Raw genomic sequence first — 25825 nt, 5'->3', positions numbered from 1 at the left:
GTTTGACATGACATAGCAGGTGAACACAGGTGCTATTAATGAAATAAATTAAGGTTCTCTTCCGTTTAATGTAGCGGAGTCTTTCCAGTGAGCCGGCATGCATAATAGAGGACCCTGGCTCTGTTGGACCTAAACACAACAGAGCCTTAATTAGTATCAGTGGTAACACCTGGGTTGGCCCTACTGTTTCATGTAAAAATGGCTATAGTGAAGAAGGTCTATAGAGAGAGAGAGAGCCAAGCAAAGGCCATTGACTAGGCCAGCGCTCTATGTACAGTCTACTTGTGCAGTACTGTGTCCATTCTAATGATTTTAGGACCACTAAATATATCAGTGCCACAAACTCCAGGCTAATATATGCATTTACAGTATATATACATATGTGTATATTTACCATATTTGTGCGTGTTGATTTGTGTAGCAATGAACTGATACAATACTGATATATTAATTAGACTATCAATCAGCCTATCGTGCAATTGTCACACTTGTGTGTCCTTTATTGGCAAGGCAGGACAGAATATAGAGATCACGCAAAGCAATAAGATCATTAATCACAAATGAGTGACATGTAAGAGATCTGTTGTTATGAAGAGGCGGATTTGCAGTGCACGTAGCTTGTTTTACAGGCATAGATTAGTAGGCAACATAATGTGAATTTTCTAAGTCACAGCATTCTTTTGGAAAACCAGAGTGATTCCGTGGGCGTTTCCACCCCTGCCTCGGTAAGTCCGACTGAATTAAACTCGGGCTTTACCAAAATGCTCTACATAAAAGATAGCATAACATTACAAGCTGCACCAGTGGTATGAAACGGTATACACCTCCGATCTCCTATGTGCACTGCAGAAATTGGCAAAATTTGCCAGTGGAAAAAGTGAAAATTCACTTGAAATAAGTGAAAATTAGCTAGAAAAAAGAAACAAATCTTGCCAATGAAACAAGCAAATTTTCACTTGAAACAAGAGTCTAAAAACAAGTTACTTCTGAGGTGATCATGTCTTATTTTAAGTGTAATTAGATATTTTGACTAGGAATAAGACATTTTTGACTTGAAATAAGACAAATAATCTTGGTAAGATTTTGAGTTTTTGCAGTGTGGCTGCTAGTCACCTAAAGGGGCGAGGCGCTCACGTGACACAGATACAGGGAATTATTTAACCGTGAGCCGCCTCTTTTCTAAACCGTCTGCGTTTACCAGAACAACTGGACCGAGACCCTGTTGAGGAGATTGTCTTGGCGTGGTGTAGACATGAACCGAACTTGATTCCATGCAACTGCTGTCCAACTACCATCCACCTCAGCAGAGGGTTGACACGCTCATGTTGGAGACTTTATTGGCCAAATGTGTTTGTACAATAAAGCAAGAGAGAATAAAAACATTCCCCAAGTAAACACACACACTAGCAATATTTGTCTCACCCTGACCAATCAGCAGGCTGGCTCGTGACGCCCACATGGCTTTTGATGATCCATTTTGGTTTGTTTGAATTCTTTGCCGTGTATAATCAAACCGTACCATATGAACAGTGCAACAAAGTATCAACTTTTCAGCTAATTCGAACCACAGCAAATGGACTACATGTGTGAAAATGCCTACTAATCACTAATTGCGACTGATATATCCCACGTTTTGGACTCGATGTGCTTTGAGCTTTCTGTAGAGAGGTGCTCTGAGAGGTCTTTTTCTGTCATTGAGGGAATTTCTTGTGAGGAGCTATGGGTAATTATTGTTATTGCTCCTCCAATCTAAGTAAATAAAATTTGAATTTACATCAAGCTCGCCTTACAAGCTTGCCTTATTTTGCCTTATTTTTCCAATTGCAGCTCCGTAACCTGAGTATCCTGGATCTGCGGCACATCTCTGAGTTGAACAATGAGACAGTGATGGAGGTGGTGAGGAAATGTCGCAACCTCAGCTCCCTCAACCTCTGCCTCAACTGGAGCATCAACGACAGGTCAGCGCATACACAACTCATATTCACACACACACACATACAGCAACAATTTGGGGCTAAACCATAATTTCAGCCAAGTATGTGCAAAATAAAACATGTTTTCTACAAAGACAGTAATGGAAACTTCTTTGTCATGACACATCTGACTCTTAAGCCAAGGCATGTACACACACACACACACACACACACACTTCACAGACACTTCATCGCAGACATCTACATCACATTTTGGCATGTGTTGCGCACATTCACATACTTGATGGAAATACACGCTCAAGCTTACGGTACAGAGAGAAAAAAAGAGAAAAGAGAAAAAAAACAACACTCCTGATGCTAGCAAACTAACACCAGCAGGCCAGGTGTTGAATGATGGCCGTAATATGGGGGCTGGTACAGAATTAAAGATATAAGGTTAACATTATATCAAGAAATCTTTTTTTTTTTTTTTTTTTTTTTAATCATTTTTGGTTCTTTCTTGCTGTCTCTCTGGCATTTTTTTCTCTTTCTGGATCTTTGAGAGGAGTGAGACCTCTAGACAGCCTGTATATGAAACCTGGAGCAAACCATCTCCTCTTTTATTTATTATCTTGTGTTTTATTCATACATTTCTATTTAATCTATTGATTTACAGCTAACACTGTGGCTTCTCTGCCGACTGCACTCCCACTCTGGCTTAGGAGCGTTAACACAATATTGAATTTACCATGGTGCATAGCAACAATAGATGCCGGCAAGCTCTGAGTATGTGTGTATGTGTGTATATGTGTGTGTGTGTTAGTGAAATTATTCCTGTATTATTGAGTTTACAGCAGACATGTGGTGGGAAGGTTATGGTAATACCTTACCCGCCTCCTTTCAATCAAAAAACATGGAGTTTGGCGAAATCCTCAGAGGAGCACACGGTGTTATCAACTTCTTCCTTTTATCATGCACGTACACACACACACACACACACACACACACACACACAATCTCGATTGATTTAAGGTTGCATTGATTCCATAATGATATTTACTGCGTTGGTTTGGGGGCAGAAGGTTTATGTGTGTGTCTGACTGGATTTGTCTGGATTCCCTGTGGGAATATTGGGGTTTAGGATGGGGTGCGTGCGTGTATGTGTGTGTGTGCGTGCCTGTATGCTTGTGTGTGTGTGTCTTTGTGCATGTGGGAGATAAAGTAAAGGCTGCTGCGTGTGCATGAGAGTGTGCAGAGTTGGCTTTTGAGAAGAGAGATGTGGAAAAAATAAAGGAGAGAGAAAGGTCACTATGGACGGATACAGCCATCGAAGCCGCCGAGTCTCACGTTGCACACACTCGCTGTTGATGAGGCTCGGCTCCTCCCACAGGAGGCGGAGTCTTTGGAAAACCAGCAGCAGTTGTAATGCGGAGCGGTGCGCTTTGCCCTGCCTGCCTCCTGGCTTCGCAGACCTGTGTGTGTCTTGTGTACTTGCTGATTGCTCAAGGACTCACAGAGCAAATAAAAGCCTCCAGTCATAAGCCGCTTTACTGTTACACTTTGCAGTCACACAGCCCAGAGTGGGAATGGAGGGGTAGGGGTGTATGAAGGGGTTGATTTGAAAGGAGGAAGGGGGCGGCAGGTGGTGGCAGTGTGGAAAAGGAGAGGTGTTTGTGAGGATACGTGTGTGTGTGTCTGTGTGTGTGTGTGTGTGTGTGTGTGTGTGTGTGTGTGTGTGTGTGTGAGTTAGATAGAGGAGAAAGTGGTTTGATTCAAAGGGGTTAACATTTACAAACAGATTCAAAGACCGATTCAGAAAGAGAAGGTGGGAGGTGATGGGAGTAAGAAGAGACTCAGGTGTGTTTGTGTGTGTGTGTGTGTGTGTGTGTGCATTTGAATGAAAGAAAGAGGCTTTCTCACTTGATGCTCCAACTCCCGAAAGCAAAACAGAGGGGAGTAAGTGTATCACCCCCAAAATTTAGTGACCTCGTCACCCTCACTCATAGATGCACACTCACCAATATGTGCACAGACAGACAGACACACACACACACACACACACACACACAAAACACACACAGATACACATTGTAGCCAGTTAGTGCAATATGTTGCCACAGAGAGAGGGAAGGCAAAAATATGAGTTTGGGCTCTTTGCATTTCTCAGTTTTACAGCTTATCGTTCCTCCGTCCGCCAACCATGACCTGGAAAGCAATCGAGGTGAGACATTCCTCAATCCCTTAAAATGTTTCCTGAGGAGAGTAGAGGCTTGAGTGACGATACACAAGTGTGTGTCATTTGTGGAAGGCTTTTACCGGAACACATGATGTATAAAACCCACTGTGCACAGCCAGAACATGAAAACTGTGGCAGAAACACCACTGGCTGATCAGTGGTGTTTTTGTGCCTGAATTTTTATTTTTAAAAAGTGCACATTGAAAAGTCCTTTGGCAAATGTTTGAACCTGGAGTGAAACCAGTAAACCGTACATTTTCTCTCACATACACATGTGAGATGCAGATACAGCCGGTAGTGTTCAAAAGCTATTTAAACAGTCTTTATATAGTATATATCTGACTTATGTTACTGGTGCTACTTCAAAATGACCATGATGGAGCAAGAACATTTCATTTATAATTTTGCTTTGATGATTTTTCTCTCCGAACATCTTTTCCTCACGTCTTTGCCAGGGTAGAGCTAAGATGTGAGGAAATGAACCAGGGTTGCAAAAATTGAGAAACAACAAGAAGGGTTATATTGGCTTAAGGTTCAAAAGGTCAAAGGTGATCGGGGTAAGGAAACTACGTGGATAGCATTGACTGAAATACACACACACACACACACATTTCTGCCTCTCAGGGTGGAGACAGGTCAGCGGGTTGTGTACATGTGTTTGTGTGTAACTGATGACAGTGTGAGATGAACAGGTAAACCAGTAGAGGAAATGACCCCTTATTTCTAGGATCAATTTGTCCCCTGACAAGGGGCCATTGGAGAGATAGACCGCAGCGGGAGGTAAAGTACTTGGGCCATTTTTTCTTTGCCTCTTCTCTCCCCTCTCTTCCCATCGCTTCCTCTCTGTGATCTTAAAAAAGAATGAAAAAAATCTCTGCCTTCTCATGCTCCCTCCATCTTCTTCAGTAATAGCACAAAACAGCATTTTGGTGTATAAAAGCAAGCACCTGGCCTGGGAAAACATAATGACCAATATGGACGTCCCATCGTCACAGTTAGACAGGCAGATTGTGGCAGCAGGAAGCCCATTTTTGGACACCATCATTTCTTGGGGAGAGGGGTTGTGATGTGCTGTATGTGGGTAACGTCGGCCCTGTTATTTCCCCATATCTTCTCCAGCGATGATGGGAGACGAAACAGGGATTGTGTTCTTCAAATGTCACAGTATTTGAAAATGGGGAGCGAGCCATGATCAAAGAGGAACAGCAGAGCAAATGGCAGCACTCACTTTTTAGAACAAAGTGGAGAGTGGAGTGTCAAAGTTAAACTGTTTTCTTTTATTCCTGGCGCTTGGTGTCTTGTTTTTTGTTTTTTTTTTTTCTTTTTGCAGAGACGCGGGGATGCCTGAATCTTTGTGTTTGTGGTTTTGTTACCATTTTGTTTGTATTTTTATTTTTTTTATCAATATTTAAAAAAAAAAGTTCGTACACCTGTGTTTTGCTCCACTTTCACGGTACATGAATTGAGAAGTATTTGGACACACTCGGTTTTCACTACATTGTACTTTTTGTGGGGAACTAATATACAGTTTATGGGAATTTCACGATTTGAGACCTCTGTGTGTGTGTGTAAGAGAGAATGTGTGTACTTGCATAAGTGTGTATTTCCTGTGGTTGTCAGAAATATGGTGAGCACCGGGTGAAACCTCTGAGGTTTTGGTCAAAGCAAAGAGTCAGCATCTGTTCTGCTAACATTAACCCTGCCACTGGACACAAGGCATGAGTTCAGATTTCAAGGTTTGTGTGTGTGTGTCTGTGAGTCAGTCTGTACTGGTGTGTTTGTGAGCAAGCTCTGGTCATTTGGCCTTTGGTCTATGGTGAAAGCAGATGCATGGAGTAAGTGAGTCATTTCTTTAATTGGATCTGTATTGTTGGAACTTGGGCATTTCCCAAAATCCCTTGGCCTCTCTTTCTCCCTTTCTCTCCCTTTCTGTCTCTCACCCTCTTTCTTCATTTCTCACTCTTTCCAACAGCTTAATTTAAACAGAGAAATCAATATTCAGACGCCCACTGCTTTTTTTTTTTTTCCTTGGTTCTTTCTTCAGGCCAACATTCTCTGCATATCTCCATCACTTATGAGCATCACAAATCACAGCCCAAATTGGCTGTTCTACATTTTTGTCCTCTCTCATTGAAATCAAACTAGATGAGGGATGACCGGGGGCCCTCTCTGACTTTCAGGAGCTTTTTAATAACGCGGGGAATAATTGGAGAGGCATTCTCCCAGAAAGATGTCTTCTCTGAAAACTGGGCGTTTGGAATCAGAGGCTTATGAGGAGTGAATCTCACACTGGAAGCTCATTCCAAGCTGCCACTGTTGCAGCCAGCTGGCCGATGTAACAGTGTCTGGAAAAGTGCTCAACCCTGAAGCTAAATGAATATGTGCGATGCATCAGTCTGATCGATGACGTGTCATGCAGCCACTGGCTGATCCGCCGTGCTTGGTTGTAAGCATAGGTGACTTGGAGTATGGCTCGTGGCATTAGCATTTTGTTTTGTTCTGCTTTTAATTTTCTTTTACTTTTGATCTAAAGGGTTGACAATGTCAACTGGCAGCTACTTCTGTAGCCACTGAAAGTCAACGATTCAGATCATCTGTCATCGACCCCCTGCAGCCAACTGGCAAGTTTGAGTCAAGCATTCTTTGTTTTTCTTTTTCTTTCTTTCTTTCTTTCTTTCTTTCTTTCTTTCTTTCTTTCTTTCTTTCTTTCTTTCTTTCTTTCTTTCTTCTTAAGACTGTGGTCATGGCAATTCCACAAAACAAATAGACTTAAGGAAGCATTTCAGTGGTATTTCAGCGACATGACTTCTGTTGAAAATGTTCTGTTGCATACAATACTTTGCAAAAAACAAACAAACAAAAAAATCCATGGGTAACTCAAAAAGGATTGCAGATTTATGCCTTTTGCTTTTAGGTCAAAGCTGCTAATTATACAGTTGTTTATATTTCCCAGTGCTTTAAAAATAAATAAGTCAGTTATAAGAGCTTAATTTAATCAGACATACCTGTGTTCTGTCTCCTTATTGTGTCTCATCATTCTGTAATTAAAATTGGCCAGGAAATTTAAATCTTTTGTAATGAATTTAACAAAGATTTTAAATGCTCACATATGTTTGTATGACTCTGTTGCATTTGATTATAATTGCCAGTTATGATTGCCAGTGTGAGTGCCAGTGCATTTTGTGACAGAAATACTATATAAATAAATAAATTCATAAATAAATACATCAGTAAAACAGCAGCCAAATCTGATTTGACTGAGGAAATTCTGAGTCAGGACCAGCCCTAGTAACTACTGGGGGGTGGGAGGGTGACAGAAATGCATTGATGTTGTCTGAAGGATACTAATGCTTTGACTGCCTAGGAGCTCAGTTCAATCAGACGTTCATCTCTGTTCAAGAAAGCAGGGGACCGTAGGGAAGTGAGCAAATTCCTGAGATAAGAGGTCATTTTTGGCCCCTACATCCACTGTATAACCTTAACTTCATACCTCACATAGGTTTCCTCCAGCCTTTTCTTTTGGTTCAGTTGGATGTTTTCTAAATGCCATGGAAAATGTCAGCAGAGCCCAAACCGGGGACAGACAGACATTTGTCCTTGTCTAGTTTCTCTACCACCTGTCTCTCCAGATTTGAGGAGCGATGCTAAGGGGCCTTCTCCTGCCCTTGTCACCTCTCCTCCCTATTCTTCTCTATTCACATGCACAGAACTAGGCTCCAAAGTCTGAGCTACACTATCACAACCAAGACTTTTATGCCTGTTTTTTTTTTTTTTTTTTTTTATGGCCACCATAGCAGTCAAAGGCCCTACACTGTACTCGCATGATTTGTAAATTAAAAACGCACAGGCCCTTTTTTATTTACTCAGGCCTGCCTTGTTTGAGCAGATTGGCTGTCAGCAGAGATTAGAGTACTGCTTAGTAGAGTGAATACACAAGGAGCAGTAGCGTTGCTCCGTTGTCAGACATGATGGGAAGAAAAGGTGTGGGAAAAACCAACGAGGTGTGAGGGAGGCAGAGTGATTAGGTACGGCAGATGCACATGTATGCATGTAGCAGATCTTGTCTTCCTTTCTCCCTCTGTTATGTCTTTCTTCCTCTTCTTTTTTCCAGACTCTTCCGTTTCCCTCTCTTTGTTCTGTCTTTTTCACACTCCATCTCTCCCTCCAGTTGTCTTTTTGTGTTTCGTCCTCTGTCTTGCCGTCTCTCTCTTACTTTCTCTCTCTTTCCCTCAATTCTCTCTCTCTCTATCGCACCCGCGAACACTGAGGTGATTATTTCTGGCAGGTTGGGTGTGAAAGTGTGCTATGATAAACATGCCGCCGTGGTTATTAATTTTGAGTAATGGCAGCGTCAAACTCCAGTGCCTTGATAAGTATCGGCGATGGAGGAACATTTGTGGCGCGGCGCAGAGACACAATGAAGGCAAGCAGCTGGAGCTTATAGGCTACAACAGCGTGATAGCTGCTGTTGTATTTGGGCACCGATCCAAGGCCAGCAGCATCCCGCACCCCTCTGCACATCCTCCAAAAAGTCTCACTCTGACTGTTTAAAGTCAGATCAAGATGAGATTTTAATCACTGGTATCCTTGTCTAAAATGGGAATGCGTTATCATTTTTTTTTAAAATAGTATTTGTTTGAGTCCATGTTTTTGTTTCATTTTATTTCATTTGCTTTCCTCGCACTTTATTAATAATCTATTTTTTTTTTTTTTTTTTTTTTTTTTTTACTTAAGATGCTCAGTTGAAGTCAGGTCTCCCTGCTGCCCCGTGGTTTTTAGTTTGATTGGAGTGCTCTTATGTCAGGAAGTCATAAAATTTGATTTGTGACACACTGTCGTCAATGGCAGTTAAGAGGCAGTTTAATTTAAAGGAGCCTGAAGTAATCTATGATTTTTGTCAACCTCTTTCAGTGACCAAAGAATTGCAGCAGCACCAACAGGTTTGTGACACAGATTATGGTGGCCCGTAATTGGCACCAATAATAATATCAACATTGTCCAAATTCAGATAGGTAAGTTAGCTAATTGGGTGTAACTAGTAGGGACTCCATTAAAATTTAGCAATGTTTTTACACCTTGTTGAAATTGATTTGTCAGTGTGTTAGCAAAGAGAAAATGCAATAATGGAACAATGGAACATCGCAATAATGGAAAGACCTTATTTGAGAAAACAATGACATTGCAGGGTCTTGTGTGTGTGCTTCTGCTCCGTTAAATGACAACAAACATGGCAGAAGAGCAGAGTACACTGTGTGTGGATGGACATTTAATAAAGTCATGTGTAACCGAGTGAGGGCTGTTATCATCACTCTTCTTAAAGCATGGAGGCTGGACCAGAGCAAGGCCATCAGATTTCCTCAATTTTGGAACTGTTTGATTACGCAAGAGCCAAGAACTGTGTCGTTTTCAAAATCACTTTCCTGATGTTATTCACATAATTTTAATGATATTTCATTTTATTTACTTCATCGCTAAGGCAACCCTAACTACATACAGTAACACTGAAACATGAGCTAACTACTACAATTCCTTTTTTTCAGTAAATGTGCCATATATCTAATTACAGCACGGCTTACTGTGCAGGCAGTGTCCTTTACTTTGCCTCTTTTTGTTTTGCTTGGGCTCATTGAGACTTGAAGGAGCACCAACTGACCACAACTGTGCACTGCTTCATAGGTCGGTGTCACCATGACGCTGTCAGAGCTTGACAGCATGAAAGATTGTTCTGATGAGGAGACACACGATCTGGGTATCATGTGGAGTGTTACCGCTCTCAAAATAAATCTCAAACAAAAATGTATCTTAGTGGAAGTTAATGTACCTTGTGGGCCGCCCAAATGTAATCATTATTGGAAACCTTACATTTGACAGCTGCTGAACCACATGAAGACAGGCCTTAGATTAGTGTTATTATCTCACAATTGAGTCATGAGCCTGACGCTGGAATTTAGCAAAAATCCATAATAACTTAATTGTTGATCCATGACAACAAAATTGCTGGTTCTGTTTTGTCCAAATACATTTTTCCTGTAATTTAATTTTCTTTGCATATAAGTTTACCCTCTGTCCTCCTAGTCTGAGCAAATGATGATTATTTTAGCCAATAGCCAGTCTGCCCAATAAGAAAAGAGACAGTGATGGGGATGTAGAAGGTAAGAGAGAATATGATTTAATAACGTGGCATTTGATTTTGTGCAGGGATGCCAACATATACTATATGTAGATACTGTGAATCCTCATTCAGAGAGCCTTTGCTGAGACTGACTCTGCCCTTATTTTATTTATTTTCTCTCTGATCTCATTTCATGTCTTTGCTTTGAGAGTTGATCTCATTTTTTTATCCTGTTGTCCAATTCCCCAGTGCCTGTCTTTTGATATTTTTGGTATTAATTCCAGTCTGAAGGTTAGATATTTGCTGAATGGAATTTTTTCTCACTGCCACAGTTTGTGGGTGCTACAGATTATAATGCTTTTTTAAGATTTTTTTTTTGGGCATTTCTGCTTTATATGACAGTCACAGTAGAGAGAGAAATGGGAAAGGCAGGGGAGAGAGAGGAGATGACATGCAGCAAATGGCCTGAGGTCGGATTCGAACCCAAGACGCTGCGATCAGGACTCAGCTGTAGCACTTATGTTATCCACTACCAGGGTGTCCCATGGCTTTTTTTTTTTTTTTTTAAAAAATGAGTACAGACAAAATACTTAACAGTTCCCATTAAGAATCTGAGTAGGACAATTGCTCACAATGTGGGCTTTCTGACTAGTTTTTTCCATTAATATTCAGTTTCTCTGAGTCAGACAGAGAAAATGCATATTTCTGTGTCATTTCTGACCTCTCTCTCTAGACCTTACTTCCTTGCACCAACAACGTTATCATTACTGTCATTTAATTTGATGGTTATTCCAGCATTCATTTCGGCTGAGTCAGACCTGCACATTAACAAGGCCGGCTGTTTCACTTTACCTTCCAAAACAGTCAGTGTGACTCAGTGCGTGCGTGCGTGCGTGCGTGCGTGCGTGCGTGCGTGCGTGCGTGCGTGCGTGCGTGTGTGCGTGTGTGTGTGGATCCACACCTTAGTCATTCAGCAGATTTTAGTGGACACTTATGTACTGTATGCGTACATGCCTGCGTGCGTATGGGTGCCTGAGTACATATGACCAATGTCTCTCCCTCAAGTGCCCCCTCCAGTTGTCTCCCCCAGAGAGAGTGCCTTACAGTGGGCCACGTGTCCGGTCTGCAGCTGGAACCATGGGTCATGTTTAAGAGTGATTTGAGTCGCTCACAATCAGTGTTTCTGCTGAGCGAATAGGTCATATAATCACACGGAAACGTTCTTATGAAGTGCTCTGCTGGCCGGGAACCAAAGCACCGGATTGAGGGCCGTGATGCTTCCTCTGTGGAGGCGCACGGCCATCAGCGCTCCATGCTGCCTGACTGAAGGGAACGGGAGCCTTTCAGCTAACTGTCGCCCCAAATTACTTTCAGAACTGTGAAATCTTTGCTTTCACGAGATGTCATAGCTCCTCTCAGTGTCCATTTTAAAGCAGACATTAAGTGTCCTCCCAGCGAGGGCTCTGTTAAATTGGGCGCAAAATGACCCGAGTGTGGAAGCAAGCTATTGCAGCTGAGTTTCACAAAGCAATGCAGAAGTGTCCAGTGATCACAAAGTTCACATTATTAGTTTTTCTGAACGAGTAAGTCAGATTGTTTTGTGCTCGTTAATAGTTTCATGTTTAGGATTTCTGCGCATGTTAAGGTTTTTGTTTGTGAATATGTTGGGCTTGCAGGTGGTGCACAGCAGGGTTTGTGACTTATTATAGTTATCCGTACTGAGAGGTCAGAAAGTTGCCAGTATAATCTAAATGGTAAAGAGACCACGGGGCTAGCCTGCCCTTGTTTCACCATGCTGGAGACCTGGCATTTGGCCTCTGGTTGAAGACCAAAGCTGTAATTTTCTCTGTCTTCCTCTGTTCACCATGGTTTTTGCCAGACTGGGTCAGATGAATAAAACAAAAGCCATATTCTAGATTATTTTTTATATGCTTGTCCTTTTATGCCTTATTTCTTTATCATCAAATGAGCACATGTCCTAATGCCCTTGTTCTCTGCCCACCAGCACTTTCTCTAATATTGCTTTGGTCCTTTTTGTGTAACTGCACTGCTTTATTGATATGAACCCTTCCTTCCCCCCTCCCTTGTTGCTGGCCACTTTCCTTCCTTCCTCTCCTCCCTCCCACTGCTCTCCTGTACATCTTCCTTCATCTCTCTCTGCCTACCTTTCTTCCTTCTTCCCTTCCTACAGTGTTAGCCCATTCCCTCTGCAGCACAGTCATTCGTGTGATCAGCTTCTTCTTACCCACTGCACATCCACCGCCCCACAAATGAGAGCAGGGAGAATGGGAGAGCAAAGGGGAGAGCATGATGCAGGGCCCATGGAGCAGGGTTTAATGAAGCCAGCCTAAATGAATTTACTGCTTTCCATTGAGCTGCTCTGTCCCATGTGGTGGACTAGCACCTCAGCCATTGTGTTGGCGGCCCCCTCTCTTTTTTGCTACCTGTTTGTCTGACGCCACTGTAATTAGCCGGCACTATTGAGGAGAGTAATTGCGTATTAGAGCCATGTTCTGTTAGGGGAGGCTCACAAGTGAACATTTTTATGCAAATGCTCAGAATCAGGCCCAGATTAAGAAAATTACCCAGGGTTTTCAGGGAGAGAGAGAGAGAGAGAGAGAGAGAGAGAGAAAGAGGGAGGCCATTTTCTGCCAAAGAAGAAGAAAGGAAATTATTGGTATCGCTGCAGGCTGAAGGGATAGGGGGTGGGGGCTGTGTCTGTTTGGATTTGTTTGGTGTGAATATTTTGTGCGCATGCCAATCTCCAGGGATAAACGTAGAGAAGTTTATGCTGCGTGGCTGATTTACTATTTCAAATTGGTATTTTAAACAGTGCTCTCTGATGGGACTTGAATAAGGAAGTTAATTGGAGGTATTAGCTGCTATTGTTGCACACCTGGTTTATATTATAAGCTCCCAGGGATAAACACTGCACCGACTGTCATTCCTCCTTTGTGTGTTGGTGTGCATGTGAAGATGCTGAGGCGGTAGAATAGGGGTGTCAAACAATGTGCCATAGAGAGCCGAGTGTGCAGGTTTTCATACCAACTAAATGCCACACTGGGCGATTTCACAGATGAGTTCCTCTTCTCTGGCAGAAAGCAAACATGGAGGATGAAAAGAAAAAAAAAATGTATACTCAATTTTAAGAACCTGGCAACAAGTTACCCGATGTTTGCTGCAGCACACTGCGTTGCCCTCGCACGGACCTTCCCTCTTTGCAGCTTAGTAGGACCATGTAGTTTGTTAAAATTAGCATAAATTAAACTGAGATACCTAACTACCTAATTATTTTCCACATTGACACCCACGGCAAGATTGTTATCACAGCAATGCATGGTCCTCGAATGAAGTTGTTTTTCTCAGTGACTGTTTGTCACGACAACATGATTTGTGCTCAGTATATTAATAACACTTTCAGCTTTTCCGCCCTTACATGTTGCTAACGTAAAATATTTGTCTGTGATACTGACAGGTTTCGCACATTTTCCACCGACTCCATTACAGTCACGGCAGCGTCTAGTCTGCTTTGTCTGCTCTTTTCAATTTCCCATCTGACAGTCGTAGACGTAGTCATGCAAGGAAGTCAGCGCAGATTCCACTCTCTTTATATATTACCGACCATCTTTGGCGGAAGGTATGCTGTTTATTACGCTCACCTAGTGTAGTCTTTGGTTGGAGTGAAAACATGCATGAGCCCTCATGGTTTGACACCCCTGCAGTAGAGATTAGCAGTAGCAGCACACAGGTGAAAAATGTGTACCTGACTTCTGATGTCCCATAATACATCCTGGGCTCCCATGGGCTGTGGAATTTTGAAAAGTCTATTCTAGAGAGAGAGAGAGAGAGAGTCATCCTCATTTTAAAAATCACTGTTTACCAAATGTAATATTTATTTTGCATTGTGTTCACATTATAGCCCCCTGACTCTGAGGTCTGTTTGAGATTGTGGTCAGGGAAAAAAAAAAAGTCATATTTTCTGTTTGTATAGGTCATGGAAATAAAACATTTCAGTCATGTAAAGTTACTGAAAAGTCAGGGAAATTTACATTTGATCCCAGCGCCGTGCTCCTTCATTTTCCTGCTACATATTATCCATGCCAAGGCAAATCCTAGTATATCCAGTAATTTTATACACACAGTTTTCATTCTGTTGTGGTTGTTAATTGTGTTTACAACCACAAAAAGTATATTTTTGTTGTGGTTGTATGTATGTGGTCTGTATATACGTGTTCACCCAAATGTTCATTTACCATTGGCACTCAATGCATGTTCGCTCTGACCAAGGACTTTGTAAACACAAACACACACACACACACACACCCTTCATTTCATATTTCCTTCTTGCTCTCTCTGTAGCCTAACCTGCTCAGGCCCTGGCATATGACTTGTCTGTTTTGATCAGATGGCAATCTTCTGAACCTCAGATTTAATGTTCAGCTGGAGCAGAATGAGCATAAACACTCTCCAGACACCCCCTGGAACTCTGGAAAATCCGCGCTCTTCTTGGAAACTTTAACTTTCTAATTTTATTTCAGTCCCAACTCGTTTGATACTGAGAAATCCCCTCTTCAGAGTGCACAGACGACTGGTGCCTGCAGAGAAAACTATGTATATGTGGTGTGTGCTGTGTGTTTTGTGATTGCATGCATTCCTGCGCGAGTGCTTTTGTGCACGCGCGTGTGTATGCATTTGTCCAAGCTCATAATATGTGTTTTTATTGTTTTCCAGAGTGCCTGTCATGTCTGAGGTTTCTTTGGATAGACGCGGTGGTGGACACGGCTCGACTTTTCAGGCCAAACACATCACTTTGCTACGGTCTTCCACTCCTTCCACTCCAGCTGCTTTCTTATGTGTCACTGGATAAACAGTCTGTCCAGCCCAAAATTAACATTGTCCAATATTGCTCTTCAAGGTCATGCACCCGTTCTTCATGTTCAGGTTGACGCAGAGTCAATCTTTTGTTGGAGACTGTAAGACAAATTTGTCATTTCAGTTCAACAGGGAGGTCAAAGCGCTGGGAAGTTACAGGTTAGGATCCACAGAGCTGCTAGGGATTCAGTGTTCTGCTCAAGGACCTTTCAGCAAAGAGGATGCTAGTTATAACATGAATTTCAAATCATGCCTTTTGACTGAAGGACAGCCTCTCTTATCGCTGCCCTTCATGATGAGCCACAGGGTAAATACTTCATATGGCCCATAATGAATATTGTACAGTAGATGGTTGCACTTGCTGGTTCAAACATTCGTGTTTAAGTTCACATTTGACAAATTATGAGCGATAAACATTGCTGTCGTTTAAACATTTACTTTGCCGGACCTGAAGAGGTCTTGGGCTTATCTGATGCTTGGCTCTTAACGTGTGTTAAAGCTTCTGTCGATTTTTTTTTTCTTCTTTTTTTTTTTGCTGTCGGTGGTCCTCTTCCATTACCTACTAAGCCTTTGTCAGATTGCAGGGCTGTGAAACGGTCCCCTATCACCACCGGTAGCAGTGGTTTCCAAGTCCCAGTCTATTCAGCTCACGCCGCCACCCTTCAGAGACTGGTAATAACTATTTGCTCAGGCTTATACATTCTCACCCTCCATCCACCCTCCTTTCTTACATTTTTTCCCTCCGTTCCTCCCTCACACCATTCCTCCTCCTTCATCTCCTTGATCCAACTTCCCTTTCCTCCCTCCTTCCTTCTCTCCCTCTCTTCTCCTCCATCCTTTCCTCTGTGTGCCCCCCCCACTCCTTTCTTCAATTATTTCCTTTCTCCATCCCTCCATCCTTCTCCGGCTTCGTCCTTTCTTCTTTTCATCAGTGCAATCACTATTTAAACTCTTATGCTCCGAGGTCCTGTCAGATCCCTTAGAAGCCAAAGACTATTAAAGGAGGTCTCCAGAGCTTAGCTGGTGTATGTATGTGCGTGTGCATGTGTGTGTGTATGTGTATGTGTGAGTGTGAGTTTTGCGTGTGTATTTCAGTGTGAAAGAGAAACCGTGTGTTTGTATGTGTGTGTATACGCAGTAGGGTAGTGGGTATCTCCTTTTCCATCCTCTGAATCTTCAATAAGAGTGTGAACTCTGGTGGGAAATCTGTTGGCAGCAGATTCAGAAGATTACGGAAATTCAGCCTAGTGGGAGGCAGTAAAAAGGTGGTGGTGGTGTGGGATGGAGGGTTGCAAGAATTTGCCATAACCCATAGAGAGTAAAAATATGAATAAAAAGTGTGGCGTCGATCTTTTGACCTTGTGGTATGAGGTTTTGCCTCCCTTGCTTTCGCTGCTCAGCCAAATGGGAAAATGGCTCAAGCGGTTGCTGAAACACACACCAGTGTGCATGAACACAAAGAACCAGAAAAATGTGTTCTTTCTCTTTCAAGAAAGACGCCATCGACATAGATGTGTAGCGTGTGAATCTTGATGGATACAGACACATGTAGCCTGATTGTGCTTTACTTTTCTGTTTATCAGAGAAACACAACCCTGATTAAAGCTCTTAGAGCAGAAATGCTGGTTTTACCATTAAAAGTTTTCTATTGCTTTTTTTCAGGTTTGAGCTTTTTTTTTCCACCTCAATTTATTTTGATTCAGGTACTTTGGTGGAGCTGAGAGCTTGTCACAGTTACTTTTAATAATACAATCATAGAAACACAGCATAGAAGTAAATCAAGTAATGCGAACGTGCAGTGATCAGTGGATGGAGTGTATGGTAAAGTCATTGAGACTTTGGCAAAATAACAGTTGCATACTTGTACCGAAAAGATGTGGGTCAGTGCCTTTACTTGTATTTCACTTTTCAGATTGTTTTTGTATCTAGTATGACATATCAAATGTACCTTAAATAGTGAAGTTCTGAAATGTTTTACTGAGTATGTGAGACTTTGCAGAGCGAGAAATGAATTTTACAGAAGTTCAAAAACTTTTGGAAATTCTCAGATTCTGTTTAATCTTTCACTTTGGGTATCTTCCTGACCAGGGGCCACATGCATAAAACTATGTCTAGATTCAAGACTAAAAATCTGTGCACGCACAAAAGCAGAAATATGCATACACACTCTTTGTGTCAGAGTTATGAAGCCATGCACACACACTGTTCTGCTTTATACATCTCAGTCATTCTGGAACTGTTCACACTTGTACGATCCTAATGCCCACTCTCACAATCAGCCATAAATGGATGTTGACACACCCCTAATTAGCCTGAGTCCATATAAATAGTTGTTGCTGCTCATTCATTCTTTAGACATGGCAATGAAAAGGACGTCAAAGAAATAATGCAGTTTCATCGAACGTGAAATTGAAACAATGGTTGGAGAGGCTGAGAAGAGGCAATTTTGTTTGGAGGTTTTACCGCTGGCATCACCAACAAAATAAAATATGTACAGTGGCAAAGAGTGACTGAAGCCATAAATTCAGTTGGTTCTGAGCTCCGGACTCTGGAAGAAGTCAAAAAGAAATCATGCATACAAGCACATCAGAGCAAACAATGCAAGTGTGTGAGCTACAGGTGGAGGAGAGGGGAGCCAGCAGAGTCTCAAAACACCGGTTCTCTTCTTAGTCTTGCATTGGCAAGGTCCTCTGACAGTGCCAAATCTGCCATTGTGCAATTTCGCACAGCCATTACACACAGCTCAGCCTATTTATTGCAGTCATAATAGCTATTAATTGATCACATATGTTATCTGAATCAGTCTGAAATCACATCTGTACTATGTGCGACACCGTGCAATTGACATATTTTCACTCGCAGCATAAAATAGACATAGGTATACAGACAAGTCAGGCATGCACAGTGAAACTAGTTGTTAAGGACAGTTAGTATATTGAGATGATAAAGATACAATAATAATGTTGCTTAAATTCCATCTTTCATGTTATTTTCTGCCACTTCTCCATCAGCCTGCAGCCAAAAACGCATATGATGAGAGGTATGCATGGAGGTATGCACATTCTCATCTCATGTGCTTTTTTTAGAAATACAAAGTGCTGTATAGAAAACAGCATATGCATGTTTTGCGCGTACACATCATTGATGCATTTAGAGAGAGAGAGAGAGAGAGGGTGGGCGAGAGACAGAGAGAGAGGGAGAGAGGGGGAGAGGGAGAGAACCCTGTTTCATTAGCAGATTGAGGGAGCTGTAATGTGATGACTGGTTGAGATGGCTACTTAACTTTGATAGGCCATTAGCCATTCATCCCTACTGCACTATTAATGCAAGGTATGGAAAATGCAATCATGCAAATCACCCTTCGATCAGAGCCTTTCATAGAGAAATAAATGCTGATGGTGGGAGCAGGGTGTTGAAAGAGAGAGAGTGGGCAGAGGATAAGGCCCAGATAGAGAGGGGCACAGGTGAGCTGGATGCAGAGAGAGTTTTCCTCGGGTGAAGGAGAACTGTGCAGAACTTTGACATTATCAGAGATTTTTCATTGCGCCATTCTCTGCTTTTCCCTCCTTTCACACGCCTCATACCACTCTTTGTCCTCTCTTGTTTATCAGTGTCTCATCTGCTTACATCAGAGATGTCTGCCATCGTGCATTATGGGTGACATGTCACACCATGAGGAGACAGACCCTCAACGATGTAGCTTAAGTGCTCTGTCTCTCTCTGTTCTCTCCTGCTCACTTCAAGCCTTCAGGTTAGCTGTTGGTAGATTGTAAATCATCTCAGGTATCTACCTTTTAGAATGTAGTCTATGATGACTTTATTTTTTTAGGCATAGGACAAATGATAAAATACAGGACTTTTTAAAAAAAAATATATATCATGTATCAGAGATGACTGCAGTGTTTGATAGCAACATTATAAGCAATAGCACTGAAAACCACAAACAAGGTATGGGGAGTCTTCCAGGTGTAGGTGGACTTTCCAGATTTTATTAGGATAATCCAATATGCCTCTATGACACATAGACAGTGTGGATGATGTGTCTACAAGACTTCAAAGTGTTCTGCCCACCTCCCAGTTATGGCAACATCAGTTGTTACAGCCAGTGTTAGTGCTAAGAGTTTAAAAGACAGCCTCAAATGGACTGCGGAGTCCACCTTCAAAGATACAAACGATGACATGGGAATTCTGTTTTAGGGTGTAATTACACTTGAACATACAGGATCATTGGGAACACATAGCGCCATTTTTGAGAAATAAACCGATGACTTTGAAATACCTACTGTCCAAACAAAAACTGTAGAAATGACACCAATTCATACATGATGTGCATGGCCTCCATTTGAAAAGATTTGTCACAGATTATGCTTTAGGGATATCTGGTGCACTTCAGTCTTGCTCACTTTTTGCGTCAGTCCACTTCTTTTTAATATACTGGGTGAAGACATACTGTAGTTCCCCTCCCTGTTTCATCAGATTGAGTTATTGAACCTGACAGTGAGTTTCCCAAAAACACTTTTACAGCTTCTCGTAAAATACTTCATCTGCCCTCAAAATTGTGGATTAGCATATTCACCTAAGATAGGCTGATGCACTTTAAATTAATAAGCCACTAACTGTACAACATTTAATGAGAGAGTGAGAGAGAGAGAGAGAGTGGGAGAGAGAGAGAGAGGGAGAGAGAGAGGGAGAGAGATGGATGCCTTTTTTGCCACCTTGTGAAATATGTAATACATCTTCATTTTAACGGGTGTTGTAAATGTCAGGGCGCAGATCTTCTCTTAATGAAAAGATCACCCTGTGTCCAAAGCTTGACAGATGTATCTGGTTTGAGCTGAAAACTAGGGAATCGTCTCCCCAATCTGTACAGTTTAGACGGGTGCACAGACTCCAGCTTTAGCCTCCTCCCATCTTCATTGATCAGTTTTAAATTAAATACTGCATCATCTGTGCCCCCTTGCTGTCTGCCTTCCTTGATTGGTGAGGTCAACAAGTGAAAAGTCACTGGTTGTTAATGTTTACCTGTAAACACTTACAGGATTAAACCCAGAACACAAAGCAAGTTTAACTTTTTCACCATTAAATCAGTTTCCATTCAGGACATTGATAGGTGAAGTTACAGACACTAGAATTTAAGTTAGGTCATAAGCCTGATAGAAGCTATTTTTCTTATGATCCATGGTTGCTCATAAATTGTGATTTCTGGCTTTTAAATTTCTCCATATTGCTTCATTGTGCCTATTTTAAATGCATGGTCACTGAGCAGCAGAGCAGGTTTCTTTGCCCAAAACCAAGCTGTCATCTGTACAAAAATCTGAAATTCAACAGATGCTGTTGCATCACTGTTTGACGTTATACCCATTGTACTGTAAGTGGTTTAACTGACCCTGAGCAAAGAAAAACATGCATTTCTGCTATGATCCAAGGTGCCTTGTCAGTTTCGGCGGCGGCAAACTACTTTTTCTATATTGCTTTTTATTCTGAAATTTTTAAATTCAAATTCAGGACTAGAGCAACCCATGCAAAGGGTCTGTTACATCATTTGCATAATGCAATATTTAATGAACCATTTACTGATTTCTATGCAAACCTGCACTGTTACCATTTTACCAGACTTTGAAGGCATAGCATGTGTCAGGAAGATCTCCTACATGTGTTCTAAAATCTCGGAAATACATGCAGCAGGTGTCAATTTTTTGTTATTTCTTGAAAAGTTTTCTTTGCAGAGGTGTGAGGTTTTCATTTGTGCTTGGTGCCGTGCTTAGACACTGGAGCTAGCAGTGGGGGTTGCATCAAAGCTATAACCAGCATGCTGGGCTGTGATTGTTGGAAGGTTAGCAAGGATTGGAGGATCTGGAAAATGTTAGATTCTGCAGGCAGCTGTCAATTTGCTCTCAGCCCCCCAGCGAAACTTTTCCCTGTGCTCCTCTTCCCACGGTTTTATGCAAACTTACAACAATGTCACTGACATCAATTTAGCCCTGAAAGCTGAACTGCATTGGGCCATTACAGAGCATACGTTTTCACAAAATGTCCCCAGGAGAGTGAGAGGAGAGGAGGAAAATGAAGGGAAATGGGGACACACACACTTCTCCCACTTGGACAAATCAGCATATTGATATGGCTTTGTTTTCCCCCACTTTAGAGCACAGACATTCAGTGCTTTTGTCATTATATCCAAAGCGCGAGTTTGAGTATATTATGGTTGTTGTATTATACTCAATTGAGCTGAAGGGGCTTCTGTCTTTTTTGGCTTTCTGTCTCTCTATACCTATTTCACTGTACTGTACTATAATGTCACAACAGGCCTCCTGTCCATAGGTGGGTAAGTTAATGGGATGTGAATAATGGATGAGGTCTTAATTTATTAATTGGCCTTAATTGCCCCTTGCCATTGTGTAGCTGCGTCTGTGGTATTAATACTTTCAGAGCGTACAAAGTCAATACTTTCAGTAATGACAAGACATCTAAAACATAGACTGTGTTTTGATGGCTGTTTGATGTGTGACTTAAGGTTCAAAGAAATACTTGTAAAAGTCTTTCATAGTTTGTATGGATTTTATTTGATGAGTAGAGCAAAGCAGATTAATGCTGCTTTGGCTGGCGTTACAGTAGCTGTACATAACTCTGCAACTTTTGCAATTAGAGGGGCTGCAAGAAGTCCTCTGAGTAATGCGGCTTCAAGGACTCTGGCTGTTCTTATTTGGACATTTTGTTTATGTAAAAACACAAATTGTAAATACCATAGATGTGTATATTGTGTTTTTGTTTGGAACATAGATAAAATACAATTTCTTATTTTTAATTTTACATATTCTTGAGTAGCACAGCCAATTTTATTGCTCTGATGCCCCAGTATTGCTATAGGGGAAACAGGACATTGAAAATCAGACCAGACAGGTAGATGTTTGATTATATACACATCCAGAGATAGAGGGCACAGAATGATTCCTGCGGTTCCTGTTTATATGACCTGTGGCGGAGTTATGGTGTTGTTGTTTTTCACAAACCTAGTCTACTTTGTTCTGGCAGGCCTGTTTTTATTTTCAATTTGGAGTGCCTCGTTGTTTTTTTGCCTGAAAGCTATCCTGCATTACAGCTGCTTTCAAGCATGTTCATCTATCAGAGATAGAGAGAGAGAGAGGAGGGAGAGAGAGAATAAACAAATGCACAGGCTGCTAATGGCTTTATTGGAATGATACCAGTTATTAATTATTTGACCCCCTTCTTAAAAAAGACAGGATGAAAAAAGAAAGGTTGTGTTAAGGGAGGAGAGCAGCTGCAATCTGTAACATGTTGTCTGGAATAATAGCTGGAGGACAGCTTTAACTGATCACTGGATGGCTGATTGCTAATATAAGGGGATGTGTGTATGCCCGCATCTTCGTATGTGTCAGTCAGTGTGCGTCTCCTTGCCAGCCTCTGTTTGCATTATCAGTGAATGGTGTGTGCCTTTGTGCATATGCGAATGCGGCTGTTTATAGGCCAGCGTGTATGTGCATGTGTTGGCTGGTGGTGTGTGATGTGTGAAAGCTGTAAATCTAATCATTGAGAGAGTGAGGTAATGTGAGTGGAAGGCTAATATTGCCAATGTCACCAGTCTTTCCCGGGTATGTCAGAGACACAACCTGTCCTCCTGCTCTCTTCTCCTGCAAACTCGATCCATCCCTCCTCTCTTCCCCTCCCTGCAGGGAAACATCCCCTCTTCTTCAACTGAACAGCCTTTGAAAGAGAGGAAGACATCACCAGAGTTATGACCGAATCACACAGAATCACAGCTGTAGTGATATTCAGTATGAGTGTGATATTAGTTTTATTTTTATATTAGTTTTATACAACCATGCTTTTATAAACACTTTTACAAACAATGCTAAATTTCTGTTAACTGTTGTAAGCGACAACAGTTTATGAGTCACTTATTTCATCATTTCATCATTTGTGTTGGCTCCGCCAGCACAAATAGTTCCATCAAAATTCGAGCTTCAACTGAATTGAACATAAACACTTGCCGACTGTAAACTAGCTCGCCTGGAGGTTTCATTTGTACTATCCACATGTGGTACTTTGTTTCCCAGAAAGTTGCCTGTAAGGCAGCACTTCCTAACCCTCATCTTAACAATAGCCCTAACCACAGCCAGCTGCTTTACACAGTCAATTGTGAGGGCAAAAATGCATGAAGTGGTTGAACCCAGGTCTCTTTCCTCCCCCTCGTCCTCTTGTGTTGACTATTCATAATTTAATGCCAATTTTGTTTTTGAAAATGTGTCCATCTTTGTGCTGTAATGGTGCAAAATTTGTTATAATGTAGGCCATGGCGGTTAATGTAAACAACCGTTATTACGGGACACTCGTAAAGAGGAGCAATACAGACAGTTAAAAGCCAGAGTGCTGTTGTGCTGAACATCAGCATTCATGGAATTCCTCTTGTCCAATCAAATCACTCTGTTGGATCTAACTGTTGTAGAGTAAACAATCATTTGTCATGATGCAAATCATATACTATCTAGAACAGTCTTAATGAGTTCATAAAATTGCATCCTTTTACTGTAATGCAGCCAATAAAACCAGGAAAACAATACCTGTGCTGTAGTGTGGCTTTGAGGGTTCCTGGTTCGATCCCCGGCTGCTCTTGATCGCTGGTGGAAGTGTCCTTGTGTATGAATGTAGGTGTGAATGGGTGAATGGAAGCAAATGAATCTTCCTTTGCAGACTTTTCTTTGGAAGCCCCTTATTGTGGCTCTTACACTGACTTTCTACTGGAATATCAGTAAACAAGAATTGCAAGATGGCAGCGTAGCAGGCCCTTTCTCCTTCACTGTATAGCCTAAAATACTGTACATACTGCACTGTATAAAACCTGCCAACACACAAAGCATGGGTGCAGATATAATCCCTATTACCCCATTTTATCATCTGAGAATGAACCATCACCAGGGTTACAAAGCCATTTTTTGTCTAACTCACAACAGACATTCTTTTCCATGTGTTGAATTTTTGTTTCATGACCCATGGACATTGCCAAACCACTGTGAAATGGTAAAAAAATATATATGGCCATGGATGGGAAATTCCTCCAGTTTTCCCTCCTGCTGGTCTGGGAGGCTGTTACGGGGCACTGAGATGATGACAGTTTCCAGGGCGAATGGAATGATTATCACGTCTCCGTCCCGCAGATATAACTACTTTCTCTCGGTGATTAACCTCTGGCGGGGCATGGGGCTTTTTACCTGAGTGTGTGTGTGTGTGCGTGCGTGTGTGCGTGCGTGTGTGTGCGCGTGTGTGTGTGTAGGTGATTGGGCCCAGGGCGAAGTTCTAATGGAGCCAAAGGAATGATTATGCTGAAAAGGTCAGATTTGTCTCCGGTGCCTGCAATTAACACACCAGAGAGAGAGAGAGAGAGGGAGAGAGAGAGAGAGAAAGAGAGAGAGAGAGAGAGGGAGAGAGAGAAAGAGTTTTTAAGAATTAAGAGAAAATGATATATAAAATTGATATATAAAGCTCTCCAGTAGTTACAGTAACAGTTACAGTTTAAAAAAAAAAAAAACTAGGAGGAAAATTATAAATTCAACATACACATTCAATGTACAGCACTTATCATCTGTTATTAACTTTTGCCCAGGTAACTGTTGCTGAATGTACTGTAGTTAATACAGTAGGTTACTGTGACATTTTGCCCATCATATCTAAATTATTTTGTTTTAATGCATTGAGATGTCAGAAATTTTGGTAGTGGAGTGTAGAATTTGTGGCAGTGAACAGTGTATTGGACAAAAGCTTATCTGGGAAAAATAAGATCTTCGAGATGCCTGTACAATATCAAGTAGATAGTGAACTAACAAAAAAAAAAAAAATAATAATAATAATAAAATAAAGAAGAAAAAAAATTATATATCACTTTCCCAAACAGATACAAAGTTGCTATGCAGACAGTAAAGCATTTATGTCAGTAATATTAAGAAAGGAAAAAAAGAAAAATCTGTGATTAAAAAAAAACCAAAAAAAAAAAAACGGCAAAAGCTTGGACAGTTTTAGTATAGAGAGATGCATGAAGAGAGAGACTGATTCTGAGCCAACAGTAAGAGGCTCCCAGGTGTTAATGTGTGTAACTAAGTGGATGTGAAGCAGGTTGTTGCTTTTGCTATCGCTGGAAAGGAGTAAAGGTGCTCAGTCATATTTTCCTGGATAAGTAAACATTAAAAAATGAATTTTTGTGCCCATTTATTCTGAAAAGGATGAACACATTCTATTAGCCGAAAAAGGCCAAGGGCATTATTAATTAACCGACCCTCTCTTTGGCGTGTTTGTGTGTCCATGTGTATGTGTGTGTGTCTCGACTCGAGTCTAAGATCCTTCCATATTTTTGGGAGGTTGTTTGATGTTTTTTTGCAAAGCCTCTGAGATTTGTGGGCTACTAAAACATCCTCGCCTACAGCCAATGGGATAAAAGGCACTGGATCTGGGAGTCAGCCCCTAGTCCCAGACACTGTTTGTCTGATTGTAAATGTGTGTGTGTGTGTGTGTGTGTGTGTGTGTGTGTGTGTGTGTGTGTGTACGTTAATTTATGTGCATGTGCATGTGTATTTGTGACTGTTTGTGTGTGTATAGTATGTGCCATTATGCATGTGGGTTTGTAAGCTTTGATGTGTTTCAGTGCACGTGTTGGTGACTTTGTGTGTGCGTGCTCATGCATGA

The 25825-nt window shown here is 41.6% G+C and overlaps 1 protein-coding gene across 2 annotated transcripts in view; it reads left to right on the top strand.

Moving 5' to 3' along the window:
- fbxl17 (F-box and leucine-rich repeat protein 17) overlaps positions 1-25825 on the top strand; it is a 245206-nt gene that overhangs the window by 90696 nt on the left and 128685 nt on the right. For both annotated transcript variants that reach the window (XM_030060352.1, XM_030060351.1), the window contains one exon: positions 1828-1958. In XM_030060352.1, the coding sequence (XP_029916212.1) occupies positions 1828-1958 (131 nt within the window). The remainder of the gene's footprint in view (positions 1-1827; positions 1959-25825) is intronic.

The sequence above is a fragment of the Myripristis murdjan genome, chromosome 9 (genome assembly GCF_902150065.1).
Source record: "Myripristis murdjan chromosome 9, fMyrMur1.1, whole genome shotgun sequence".
In the NCBI taxonomy this organism is placed as follows: Eukaryota; Metazoa; Chordata; class Actinopteri; order Holocentriformes; family Holocentridae; genus Myripristis; species Myripristis murdjan.
This window is presented reverse-complemented; position numbering and strand designations above follow the sequence as displayed.